We start from the raw sequence: 14145 nt of genomic DNA on the forward strand, positions 1-14145 counted from the left end.
ACTGGTGGGAGGTTGTCTGACGACCCCCTCCCAGTGCCCCAGAGATGGATGCAGGCTAGAAACTTCTCAGGAGAGAAGATTAGAAACAGAGCAGGGAGGGAATCGGGCTCTCTGCCTGCACACACTACGATTCTGGTACTTTATGGTCAACCAGTCTTCTCCAGGCAGTGATATGGGATACCCCAAGCTAGAGTCAAGACTGACTCAGGAGAAAGCCAAGAGGTGACAGGGTCTCCTCCCTTTCAGATAAAGCAGAGCCTGTTTATCACTGCTTGGCAGTGGGAGAAAGCAAGCTTAGATAGACCTCCCAAGAGAGGCTGAGAGTGTAGGGCTGAGCTGGTGGCTGCGCTGAGGAGGTGGGCGGGAGTCTCTCTTATTCCAGATACTCCTCCAACTATATGAAGCACTAATCTCAAAGGGAGGCTTAAGATATCCCAGCGTCTCTAAGAGCCAAACTAGACCTTGGCTCCATGGCAGTCCTGCCCCAGCGTCAAAGAAGAAATCCAATTTATCTGCAGCACCAGGCAGAGCACTTGAGTAACCACCAGGAAGCCAAGTGCGCATGGGATCCCTACTGTGCTGTATTGAAATCTACCCTGGAAAGAGCAAGAACATGAATATGGAAGGAAGCAAAGGGAACTGTCACACTCGCAGCTTCACGTTCCTAAGCAGCAGCTCTTTGTCTGTGCAGCACAGAGGAGGAGGTTTGATGTCTCTTTGGGCAATGTTAGTGCTACCTCTAATTTATGCATTCAGGTCTGAGTTTTTTCCAGGTGGCAGACTCACTGGGAACATAACGGGTAGGACTGGCTGGCTCACTTCAAAGCGACAGAGGCGAGGGGACACGCGACAGGTTTGGGCATAGAGCTGGGGTGTGATTTTTGCACAGGAATAGATCTAATCGTCTGCGGCACCGATGGATCCTGTCCTTCCCTGGTCAGCCTGGCTGTGGGGGAGGGATGCTCTGCCTGTTCATCTGCTCCCAGAGGCAGCATACCTGCCCACTCATGACTGCAGCGCTCTTCCCTTGACAGCTGAGATGGGAAACAAGTTTTTGAGACTATGCCATCAAACACCTACCACCAGCAGAATAACAAAGGCCCTATCCTGCCCGTTGCTGGCATGCTGAAGCATGAGCAGGGAAGCATATTCGTGCCTCCCCAATAAATCCCCAGCTCGGCTGTTGCTGTAGCAGACAGCTTTTAGCTTAACTGCCTTGTTATCCTTCGGATGGACAGAAAGACTCCTGGATAGCCCCTGGGATGAATGGGTCATTTCTCTGAGTCGAAAAATCTTCACTCAGACCTTAGGTCAGTTAAAATTCGTGGCTTTGCTTTTTGAGCTGCTGTCCATTTTTTCTTCAGTTCCTCCATGTGCCTTGGAGAAGGGTGGGGAGCACATAATCAGAATAAATAGGAAATTTCTGGATTTCTCACTGGTGCCAGCCATACTACTGGAAAGCATCAGCATCCATTGCTCAGCTGCTCCAGGAGTGGGAAGAGGAAATGCCTGAACCTGGGTCCTCCCCAGTGAGACAAGATACATTTCTAACTTTACTGGGAGTATTTTTGACAAATTCTCGGATATCACAGCTGTAAAATGCTTGAGTGACAATCGTGTTTCCATAAGGTAGAGAGATTAAGCCCTTAATAATAAGGTGGCAGAGTACACAAAATGTTCACGACAGTTGATGAACGAGCAGAGCAGACTTTTGATGTCTGATCTTGACAGCTTGGAGCACCTTCCTGCTGGTTAAACGTGACTGTTTTTCGCTCCCATGCCCCTTCCCAAACTGCTTCTGGGACCAAACTTCAGGCACTTTTTGATAAATTGTGAGTTAGCAATATTGCTGTGAGAAGGACTTCTAGCCTCACTGGACAGAGGAGGCTTAGCTGAGTCTGCCTTTGTTTAAAACCCACTGGGTAGCACTAGAGCATGGAAGAAAAGTCATTTCTTACATAAGCTTGGATTATGTTATTTACTTTCTATTCTTTGTAAAGGCCTCATAGAACCATGAAAATGACCTTTATTTCTCTATGGATTTTGTCCTTTTTCATTTTACAAATATTGATTATTTTTTCTCCTGTGTCTTTATCAGAGCTGAATTAACAAGGCTGCTTAACAAGAGCCTCTGATTCATTTGGGGTCTTTTTGTGCCAGGTACTATCACAAGCAGCTCAAAGCAGCTCGGTGAAGAATGTGCAACCACTGTTACAGAATTGACAGAGTAGGTGATGTGCCCTGACAGGAGCTTGAGTTAGCATGAGTCAAAGAGCAGGCTTAAAAAGATGGTCTCTTCAGCTGGGCACAAATGCTAGGAAAGGTTGTTTGTAAGGAATAAAATTTTATGTCTGAAAGCTCTCCTTCTCAGACCATTAAAGCTTGAGGCCACTGAAAATCGTTGAGTCTACTGGATTATTCCATTTCCATCCACAGATCCCCAAGTGAGATCAAGAGCCCATATTCTGAGCAAGAGGTGATTCTAGTCCTTGTGATCCAAAATCTCAGCGTCACGGTGATGAGACTCCAATAGGAAAAGGAGCCGTTGGTGAAGCTTTATATGCTCTTTCTTGCCAGGCTTTTAAGCAAGCCTCTTGATTGATTCAAGCGCTTGTAGGTGGAGCAGAGAGTGGAAATGGAAGGTGGACAGGAACATAAAGTTCGAACAAACTAAGTCTGATGGCCACTTTTGATGCTTTTAACACAAGTGAGAGGGAAGGTATAGCCCAGCTGATAGCTGTCCCTTGCTGTTCGTACCTGCCATAACGCACCGTTGTGGTTTCTTGTGCAAGACCCAGAGGTTGGCGAGGGTGGGGAGGAAGCAGCCACTGCACACAGTTCTCGGGGACAAGCTGAAATCTCATGCCTTTCGGGATCACCTCTCCACTCTGTCAGTGGCTTTGAGACATCCTATAGGTTTTTTAGCAACCTGTCTGGCCAGTAGCAAAAGCCTGACCTTCTGCATATATTCCACATTGAGAAAAAGAGATGTTGCAATGGAGACAGAAATGGTATGTCCAGATTTCTTTCTTCCTAAGTAGGCAATGCCACTTGCAGTTTTGCTCTAGGACTCTCCTGTGGGCTCATCTTTCTTACAACCTATACACTGTGGTGGGAGATGACATTTGCTTCGAATGAGACAAGGGTCTCCTTAAGGCACCTGTTGTACAAGCCTATAAAAGGGTCAAGTCCTCATCCTTAAGCACTTACAGTCTGTATCACAGGATGGCAACCTTCTGAGGAGTTTGTCCCAGTGTGCGCTTTTTTCTTTCTGAGACGAGAGGTTAAGTATGCCAGAGGGAGCTGGGAGAAGCACCATGAGGCCAATAGGTTAGTGCTCATTAGTTTCCCTTCTGCAAAGGCTGGACTCCTACCTTTCCCAGTTTGTTGGGCTCGGCAGAGCTGGGACTTGCTCCTGCCTCGCAGCCTGCGCCGGCCCACTCTACTGCAGGCCGTGCAGGATCCCCAGAATGCTGTCTTGGCAGTCACACCACCCGTGGCTGAAACAGGCTGGTGGGGTGGAAGGGAAGCAGAGGAGATGTAGTCATTGCCTGACAGGTCAGCAATAATGCTGACAACAGAGCTGGGTCTCCAGGCTCCTACCTGATCCATGTCCTTTCTAGTAGACAATGCTGTCTGTCCTGCAACTCACTTTCATTTTTCTAGAGGAGAAGGAGCATTACCTCTGGGCTGTGGGCCATCCTGATCTTCAGCATCATTAGAGAACATGTCTATGCTACCAGAGTAGCTGAAGTCTTGTAAACCTCGAGGGGAAATAAGGAATTAAGAATCAAAAGGGTCCCAGGGAATCCTAGTTGAAGTGTACTCTGGCCGTTCCTTGCAGGCCATTACAGCTATATAAAAGAGATATTTCTGGAGCAAGAAAACAGTCTTCTGCAGGACAGCAAAGCAAAGGAACTGCTAATTTTTTTCAAGAATAAGAGACCCGTCTCAGGATAGATCTTGGCTCTCATATTGAAAGCCTTTGGGAAAGTGAGAGGACAAGTTTATATTCCTCCTCCAGTTAATATCTCATACAAAGTGAAACAATTAAACAAAAAGAGTGAAAATGGGATTCAGCTGCTCCTTGGGCCATTAAGCCGGTGGGTGTGAGGCTGGGGAGCGTCCTTGGGCTGACTCAAGGCTGATCAAATGTTTTAACCACTGGGTTGTTAGCTGCTCTGAGGCTGGTCTCACTGAATTCTTTTTTCAGTGGAAGTTTCAACAATACCACCATGTCTTGACAAACATTTTCTGTTTCGGTGACACGATACTTCCCAACAAAAAGAGTCAGAAAACTCCTGACCAACTCTAAGCCTCGCAATTCCAGAGTCAGAGCTTTGGCTGCTTCTCCCCGAAGGCTCAGCCGAGGAAAACAAGCCACTGCATATCACTGTTCGTTTACCCTCCTGAACCCTGTCTCTCAGTGCTTCAAGGTAGATGCTTCAGCAGTTAATACTGCTCCTGGGGCATGTGCGAGGAACAATTAAAGCTCATTGTGCCAGTGAAGAGCCCTGGGGTGAGCCAGGCTGTGGAGACAGCTGCCCTTGTTTTGCTGTGTGCAGCAGCTTCCCTTATGATCCTGTTACAGAGAGAGGCGAGTATGTCTTGCTGGTTGCAGAGCTAAAGTTTAAAACTCAAGGGCTAAACTCAGTGTGGCATTTCTAGGCTTTTTGCTGGTGGCAACCATCCTGGTTTGTAGCATTCAGTGCCTGGGCAGAGCAGGGCTGGGGAGAGCACAGCTGCTGAGCCTCGAAAGCCATTTCCAACGAGCTGCAGCATGGGACTGCTGGCAGGAGTGAAGCACGAGTGTTTAAAGAACAAACGCTTTGTAGTGCTCCCTTTAACGCTTTGCCTGTGACACTGCAGGATCTGGATCTTTGATCCTAAAATGACAGAAAGAACATGAGTGGCAGTTCCTTCATCTCGGGCATAAATGTTTGCTACAGCTATGCCCCACAAGGGTCAGCTAAGCCTTGTCCGGCTGCACGCAGGAGGCTTGGAAGAAGGCGGTGTTGGCCATTCCCTGGAGAAGGGCCCTGCTAGAAGGTGTACAGCGAGATTTCATTTGTGCGCAGCAGTCAGAGTGGTCTCTACCTCTTTCAGCTGCTTGTGCTAGAAGAGTGTATTGCCCAAACGGAAAGTCTCAGCTACGGGATAAACTTGTGTGGCTCCACAACAGCAGGCTGGTGTGCGTGGGGAGGGGGCAAGCTTTTCTCTTGCCTTTGCGACTTGTCTGGAAACTGGAAACCTCTCCGGAGATAAATTGGAAGTTGTCATTGGCGTCTCTACTGAGAATGTCAACAGGAATCTGTCAGCGCCAGTCACGATGATACAAACACAATTTCCCCATTTAAAGCACCACACCAACTGTACCTAATTAACCTTCATGACAGCACAGCAATACAAGGAAATAGGGATCATTAACTTCAGCTTCGCTTTACAGAAGGGGAAGAGAAGCAGCAGTGCCAGCCACATGCATTTCAAATTGAGGTAGGCTTGGAAAAATCACAAGGTTAAAAATAACAATAATCTATTTGGGGTTCTCAGAGCCTTAAGAGTGCACTTGAATCAAACTTTCAGTTTTTTCTCCAAGAAACATCAGGACTGGAAACTTCTCTCCCATACATGCTTTTTTGTGACTCAACAACCAAGGCTTTTAGAAAATCACACATTCTCAATCACAGTGGTGCAGAGGCAATAAAGGTCAGAGCGATTTGCTCAGTGCTGCTTAAAAATCAGCTGGACAAAGCTGGGACTAGGGGTGTGAGTAGCTGACCTTCCACCCCTTGCTTGTTCCTCCAGACCAAACATTTTTCTAGGTAGGGGAACATGCCTAAATCCACCAGTGGTCACTTAATAGCTGCCAGAGGTGTAATTCAGGCTTGAACTAGTGACCTCATCCCTTCCTCTCATGTCTGCTGAGGGACAGACTGATGACATTGGCTGTTTACATTTTGGTCTCTGAGCCAGCCCAGCTCCTTCGCCTGGGGCCCAGCAGGGATAGAAGTGTCCTGAAGATACAAAACCATACATGCCTCTCCCTGACATGGCTTTCCTGGCTTGGGGCTGTTTCTGTAAGTTAGTAGGAAAGAGCAGCTTGTACAAATCCTTCTTAAAGTAAAGAGTTCTCCCTGCCTGTCGTATCACCTGCCAGCAGGGGCCGAGGGGAAGAGTAATGCCTGTGCCATTTGTAGTGGGCACCAGCGCAGGCTATTGTTTTCTGTCACCAAATAAATGCAATGCAAAGCCCTGAGGAGTCACTGTGGCAGCTTTGAACGTTGTATCTGTTATTACCGACAAACTGATCTCACTTCTGCCCTGAGTCACAGATGCAGATGCTGTCAGGATCAGAGGAGGAAACCCAGTTTTGTCTGGAGCCCCAGCAGGCAGGACCCCTGCTCTGGAGAGAAGCCAGTGCGGACTGCAGAGGGCTGTGGCCGAGGAGGAGAGCCTGTTGTGTGGGGTGCAGACCCCAGCCCAGAGAGCCAGCGTTCATACAGGAGTGCATTTTAGTCATCTCTTTTTCTCCTCCTCCTGTTCTAAGCTAACATGGGGTGAAGTGAAGCTGAAGGGACCCTTGAAAAGGCCAGGTCATTGATGGAAAGGAAAAAGGGCTTGGCAGATGGTGAAGAGCTTTCATGAGCAGCATGGGCTGCAGCGGGCTCCAGGGAACAGAATTGTTCCTCTGCTTGGGCTGTGTGTCTGTCTCTCTGATTATTTTGTGTATTTCATCTCTGCTGTCTGTCTCACCCTTAATCTTGGCTCCTCTGTGCCAACAAAATGCTTAGCTCACTCCATTGTCTGAGAGACTAATTTGCACTGTAAATCTGATGCTTATCTTACATGACAGCTTACTGTGGGGTTTATTGCAGTCTGAAGACAAACTAACCGGGGATGGCTAGAAAGCTTTCAACTCATCATCTGGAGTATAGAATGAATGCGACCTATTTCAGCTTGCTGCCAGGTTAGGATGTGGCCCCTTGTGGTTGGGGTCACAAGGGATTTCTTTCTCTTTTCAGATCTATTCAAACCTGAGTTTGTTTGGGGTTTTTTTTTATGGTACAGCTTCTGTTCTGTGTTGGAGCTGTGGAATGCTTCTGGAACAGCCTCCCACCCTCCTAGGGCCAGGTCCTCCATCCCTCCTCCCTGCTACCTGTGGAGTTTTAAGGACCATGAGAGTGGCTGCAGACCAGGTGCAGGCATGTGAGCACTGGTACTCCAGTGTGCTGCAGCTTCATTGTCTCTGCCTAACTTAATCAGAAAGAACCTTTGTCCTTGTCTTTCTTCACTAGTATTTCCTGACACTTTCTCCAATATGTTTTAGCTCTTTGCTGGCAGAGTAACATCCCCCCTCAATCTCATCTGCAGTTGCCTTCTTCCCTCTGGTCCCTGGGCTATCCACCTGCAGGCATACAGCTGTCATCCAAGAGAGTTTCACACTACTGGTGTTCAGATAGCTGGGCAGCTCCAGTGGCGTCAGGTCAATTGAAATGTGGGCAGAGGCCTAAATCTTCCTCCAGGGAGGTTCCAGGTAGCCTCAGACTCAGGTTTACCTGGGGAGAGCCATGAAGATTATTGCTGCATTGATATAGCTCTTCGTTCTGCAGCTGAGCATGCCGGTAGGTGTTTAATGCCCAGAGCTTCTGCATTGCAGTCCTCTGATGGGACGCAAAGGATCCTGCTTCCCTGGACACGGGAGCGGGAACACAAGACCTGCCATCCTCTGAGGATGGTGTTCATTTGGAGGACCAGTCTGATTTTCGCTGAGTAGAGTCCTGCTTTAAAGTCTCATGAATTTCTGGATCCGTCTGTTCTTCCAGCCCTCGGTCTGAAGACAAAACACGCAAATGGCTGTACAGGATAAGCTGTGTGCAGCAGATGGGAGACTGGCAACTGAACTGGAAATGGAGCCAAGGGGTCTCAGTAGCATTAAGGGAGAGGGGAAAAAAAAAACCAAACACATAGAGAAACTATTGAGGAATAGGCAAGCAATATGTCATATACCAGGTAGAACTGTAGCTGCTTAGGCTACACCAGAAACTCTGTACTGGACCCTCTCAAACTCCGTTTTGCTGCCCAGATTATCAGACAGGTGTGTAACCTAAGGCTTATTTCAAGTCATCAGAGCTGGTGAACACCAGACTCTTCACAGGCACTGTCCTGAGACCTGCCCAAGGGAGAGGTCTGTACAGCCTGGGTCAAGCTCGGGGAAAAACCTACAATTCTGATAAGACTCGGATCTTCTAGAGAGACTAATCTTCTCCCAAGTAACTAGTGATAGGACGAGAGGAAATGGCCTCAAGTTGCACCAGGGGAGGTTTAGCTTGGACGTGAGGAAAAATTTCTTTACTGAAAGAGTGGTTAAACATTGGAACAGGCTGCCCAGGGAAGTGGTTGAGTCACCATCCCTGCAAGTATTTAAAAGACATGTAGATGCAGCACTTAGGGACCACTTAGGTTTAGTGGGCATGGTGGTGTTGGGTTGACGGTTGGACTCGATGATCTTAGAGGTCTTTTCCAACCTTAATGATTCTATGATTCTATTCTATGATTCTATGGCTCCAAAATCTGCAGAATTTTAGAAGAATCCAGCACAAAAATAACTAGGAAAGGATCATCACGCCACCTAACTCAGACTCATGCCTGGTCTTGGTTAGGCTACTGTATGCAGCCTCCTCTGAAAAAGCCCCCTTCTCTTCCCTGGCTAGACATGGAGCCTGTCGTGGTTTAACCTCAGTCGGCAACTGAGCACCACGCAGCCGCTCGCTCACTCCCCCCCCACTCCCGATGGGATGGGGGAGAGAATTGGAAAAGCACAAGTGAGAAAAACTCGTGGGTTGAGATAAAAACAGTTTAATAATTGAAATAAAATGATAATAATAATAATATGATGATAATAATAATAATACACGAAGCAAGTGATGCACAGTACAATTGCGCACCACTCGCCAACCAATGCCCAGCCAGTCCCCGAGCAGCGGCCCCCCCGGCCAGCTTTCCCCAGTTTATGTACTGAGCATGACGTCACATGGTATGGAATGTCCCTTTGGCCAGTTTGGTTGTGCCCCCTCCCAGCTTCTTGTGCATCTGCAGCCTTCTCAGTCGGTAGAGCATGGAAAACTAAAAAGTCCTTGGCTAGTGTAAGCATTACCTAGCAACAACTAAAACATCGGTGCCTTATCAATTTTGTTCCCATCCTAAATCCAAAACACAGCACTGTACCAGCTACTAGGAAGGAAATTAACTCTATCCCTGCCGAAACCAGGACAGAGCCAGAGGAATCAAATCTCCTAACTTAAACGCCTATGTTAAGTGCCTAAAAGTTAGCAATTTGAATCTGAAGACATCTTAATTTGTTTCCTAAGAGGCCTGGAAAATCCCCCGTTCCCACAGATGACATGGTGCAATCCAAGAGTCCCCGGTGTGACTGACTGGCCTCCCATCCGCCCGAGTGCTTGTAGCACAGGCAGCAGCTCTGATCCATTTGGCAAGGTCAGGTTGTCCCTTCAGCCGTGTGCATCCAGCACCCTGGGGCAGCTGGTGCTTCCAAGAATAAAATCCATGCCCTGCTGCTGAGTATTTTCTACCAGACTTCTGGTAGAAAAAAGAAAAAAGAAAAGAAAAAAGCTTGTTTTCGAGCAGCACTTAGAGACCCTACTGTGTTGCGTGACACATGGACAACAGGAAGATGGTCTCTGCTCCGAAGGATTCACAGGGTAGCTTGGCAGAAGTACAGTGAATAGCAGATGTGGTGAAGACGCGGCATTAGACGAGTTAGTAGCAGTAAGAGGAAGATGTTTGCTTAGGCTGACTAGGTCTGACTTCTCCATCAACCAGGGCATGCAGCATGCGAAGGCCCCACGGCTTGATGAGCGGTTGAGCCAGCCTCCCGGCACTCCCAAGGTCTTTGTTTGCTGGCAAAGGAAATCCACTGCCTACATCAGCGTTGGCTCTAATCTGCCTGGAAATGAAAGTGGGTGGAGACATCAAAGGGGGTTTTCCAGGTGGAGTTTTCTGCTGCCTGAAATGGTATTAACAATCAAGGAAAGAAGCTGCTGCCTGGCTGGATAAACGAGGGGGCTTTCTTCTCGGGGAGCAGGGAGCTGAGAGTGTTAGAGAGTGCAGTGGAAGGGCTGGGATCTCAAAAGAGAAAGAGCATTCAGCCACCAGCTCTCACCTACCTGCCGTTAGCTGTATTAAGCTTGCCTTCCCGCTTAAGGTAGCGGTGAGTCCATTTGTGCAGCCCAGTCTGGGTGGGCGGCTGAACTGGGATGCTGCAGCCGGGGTGTCTCCCTGTTTGGTCCCAGGGACAGATGCCAGGCCTGTCCCCACGCCCATGCCGGGGGGGATGGGTGCACACAGGGCTGTGCAGTGCAGACTGGCTCCTTTCTCGAGGTGCTGGTGGAGCCTCTGCAGTGCTCTGCTCTGAGGCAGTGGGGCTGACACGGCCCCTGTCCTGGGCTCTCCGCAGATGCGTGTCTGCACCATGTTTTTATGCAGGCTTTCAGAAAGCCACTTCCACTCCTGTCATTTCCCCGCTTCCTAGGAAATGAGGTGCGCATTTAGCGGGGGGCTAAAGCCCTCCTGTTGCATCAGTGCTGTGCAACCTCTCTTCTGAGTAGGTAATGGGTTAGAAGGGCTGCTGCTGCTCCAGGGATCCTGTGTTCCCAGCTGGTGCTTGCTTTTTTTTCCTGCCAGGATTGCTTTATTGTATTTTTGCAATTACTAGTAACTCATCTCATGTACAAAACTGGCAGTGAATCAGAAGTCAGAGTATCCAAAATATCTCACCCCACAAAAAGAGCAGCTCCTTCTTTGCTGCCTGTGCGCAGCATTGTTAGCTGACGCAAAGGGAGAGGATTGTGTGGAGGCCGGCAGGAGAGCTGTCAGGTTTGAATCCCGTGAGTAGCAGTTCAGAGTCAACCATTTCCCGAGAAGTGGTGAGGTGTGAACATTACGTCCACAGTGTTGTGGGCAGGTGCGATGGCAGCTTGGGTGGGTATATCATGCTGGCCTTGATCCAGTTGGCACAGGTAAACCAGCAGTGACATAGTGTAGCAACTTAAGCACTGTCTTAACACTATTAAATACGTAGCTGAGATCTCCGGAGGGCTTGTACAACCTGAGGTGACGTCCGTGTCACTGTATCTTTACTGCAGTTTGCTCTCTGTGCTAGCTCAATTACAGTTCTTGCAGATAGGTCTGTGCTGTGCCTCAGTCCCACATCTGACATTAGCACAGACCTGCCTCCAAACAGATGTTTCTGAGGACGTGCAGGCCACACAAACGTCAGCTGTTGCTGTCTGCAGTTTGTGCCTCCTATGCTGGCATTAGTCTTTGTGATTTACTGGCGTTAGCCAACACGCAGGGGAGGGGAATTGCATCTCTTGTTAGTGGGATTTGCTTTGCATTGCAGCACTGAGGCTTGCAAGTTTGGGGCTGTAACTGAGCCACCTTCTTCCCTTCTCTGTCACATGGGCAATTCTGCTCCCACTTTCTACGCTCCCAAAGTCCTCTCCTGCCATGCTGTAGGCCTGGGATCACCCTGGTTCCTCCTTCAGGCACCAGGAGGTCTGGGGCTGCAAGGCACTGCGCATACGGGAGTGTGCACCGTGGTGGACAACCCTCCTGGGCTGGAAGAGGTGCCCAGGGAGAAGGTCTTCAGAGTGGACACTTCTGACTTTCCCTTTCTCTCTCTCCCCACAGATGCCAGCAAGGACCATCCGCAGCAGCAGGCAGGGGTGATCTGGAGAGTGACAGGCGGCCTGTTCAGTATCACCCGGGGGGCTGTGGGGGCCACGTTGGGAGGAGTTGCCTGGGTGGGCAGCAAGAGCCTGGAGCTCACCAAAACAGCTGTGACCAGCGTCCCCGCTGCTGGCGTCGGACTGGTGAAGGGCAGCGTCTCGGCAGTGACCGGTGGTGTTGGAGCTGTGGGCAGTGCGGTCGCCAGCAAAGTCCCTTTCACTGCAAAGAAGAAGGACAAGGCTGACTAATCCCTGTTGCAGCTCCCTTCCAAAAGATCAACCTGCCCATACTCTCCCCCTACACAGCACCTCTTTGAGTTGGAACCAGCCACTTCAGGGAGGGTCAAGCACCCGAGCAGACTCCGGCTGCAGCCTGCTCAGCGCTGCCTGCCTGGCTCAGAGTTCACAGAGACACTGTCAATGCCTTTCACTCCCATCACCTACTGGGAACCATCTCTACTCCGAAGGCTTTAAAGGCAACGTTGTCTCTGTCTTGCAGTTTCCTTCCTCCCTTCTTGCTCTTGTAAGCACAGAGGGGTGGGAAAGGGTGTCAGGCTCCATCTGTCTGGAGGTGGGGGGAGTAAGAGGGGAGGGGGAGGAACTATGCCTTGCTTGAAGTGTGGGTTATGTAGTCAAATTCAACTTCAGCTGGGAAGACAGTCTCTGAAACACCCCTTCCCTTGGCTCTGGTAGGTGTGTTTGGGGGTCTGCCTGGGGGAGAACTGTAGAAGAAAGTCCCGTTGACACAGAGGAGAGAGACTGTGAAGAGGGGGAAGCCTCCCTCCTGCCCTGCACCTCTTACCTTTTCTTTGCAGGGCCCCTCCCACAAGCTGCTCCCAATCATTTACTCCCTGGCTGAGTTGCACCCTTCAGAGAAGGAACCCTCAAGCTCAGCAGAGCAGCTCCGGGGATGATGCCACACATGAGTATCATATGTCCCAGGCCATCAACTTCTGCACAAATTTTCTTGGTGAGAGGCAGGAGGAAGAAAGCTGCTGTATGTTCCCATTCCCAGCTGACAGTGGCATCTGCCAGGCCTCTGTGATATTGCAAACACAGGTAGTGATGCTCCACAGAGACACAAACTGGGCCCTTGGGTTTGACCCTTGAAGTCCTGGCAGTATCCCCATCTGCAACAGGGGCATTTTGACTCTAGGCCACACTCTCACTCCACAGACATCATTAGTAACCATGAGCAAGCGTGTTCCCAAGTTCTGCTGCAGGGTGGGAGGGGAGGCTGTCCCTGCAATCCTGGGAGCAGTGGCCTGGCTGTGAGCAGGCTGTGCTGTGTTGGAGAATGCTTCCCTGAGGGGTTGAGTGTCCCCCAGTGGCAGCCAGCCTGCGCGGGGCACCAGCAACTCCTCCACACACTGCTCCTGGGGCTCCAGCCCGGCTCCTCTAAATGACCGTGTTGCACTAAATAGCCCACCCACACTCATAGTGCTGCAGAAACCCAGACACCTGCATTCATCTGGGAGTCACAGCCATCCTCAGCCTGGCCCATGATGCTCAAGGGGGCCACGTGGCATCCTGCATGCATGCACACACACACACGTGCACACACGCGCACACACTCACTCACTCCAAGGTCCCCTGTAATTCTCGGGATGAGGAAAGCTGCAGGCCCCCACCATTAACTCTGCTGCTCCTGGCTTTGGCAGGTGATTAGCCTAGGTCATTAGGTGTTGGATGCATAGGCAAGTGAAGCAGTGCTTGTGCTGTATTTTATAAATATGCATCTATGTTAGCGTGTGTGTATGTAGTCCACAGGCATCTCTTCAGCCAGGTAAACAAAACTGTGCCACTGCTGCAGACGAGTTTACATAGTCATCTTCGGCACTTCCAGCATATAGTTTTTATACAGGGCCCTGGTCAAAATAAAAATTGTGTTTTAGAGGATGTTTTCCCCTCTGTTGCCCAAGAGTGTAGTTTATTGAAACCAAAGGAATGTGAAAAATCCCCTTTCTCCCATCGATGCGGTTTGTTTACTTTCTGCCCTATCTTTTGGACACTGAAGCCAACTTCCTTGATCTTCATTTCCTGCTGGAGGTCATGGCGCTTCTTGGCTGCTCTCTTGTGCTTAGGACTCAGGCATCAGGGAATATTTAAGTACAACCCCCCAGCCACCATTTTTGCTGAATCTTCTTGGGCTTCTGAAACAGTTTTCATTCAGAACTTTATTAAATCCACATTTTGGGCCTGACTTAAGTTGCTGTGTCCCTGTGCTAGTCATGCTCGTGTTAGTCTCTCTCCATACCCTGCGCTGGGTAGTCCCTGCTGTTTGCAGTGGCAAGAAGTTGCTGATCTCCACAGTGTGTTACTCTTGATAGTATGAGAGTGGTTTAACCTACATCTTTCTTTCTGAGGAGGAAACAGCAGTTAGTATGTGTGTGCATTT

The 14145-nt window shown here is 49.5% G+C and overlaps 1 protein-coding gene across 1 annotated transcript in view; it reads left to right on the forward strand.

The window, feature by feature from the left end:
- The window catches only part of LOC103912825 (transmembrane protein 263-like), a 192422-nt gene extending 180172 nt beyond the window's left edge, over positions 1–12250 (forward strand). Inside the window, exon 3 of the mRNA XM_009319234.1 lies at positions 11710–12250. Coding sequence (XP_009317509.1) covers positions 11710–11996 — 287 coding nt within the window. The 3' untranslated portion in view covers positions 11997–12250. The remainder of the gene's footprint in view (positions 1–11709) is intronic.
- Positions 12251–14145: the final 1895 nt, after the last annotated feature.

Source organism: Pygoscelis adeliae, unplaced genomic scaffold, assembly GCF_000699105.1.
Source record: "Pygoscelis adeliae isolate BGI_AS28 unplaced genomic scaffold, ASM69910v1 Scaffold22, whole genome shotgun sequence".
Classification (NCBI taxonomy): domain Eukaryota; kingdom Metazoa; phylum Chordata; class Aves; order Sphenisciformes; family Spheniscidae; genus Pygoscelis; species Pygoscelis adeliae.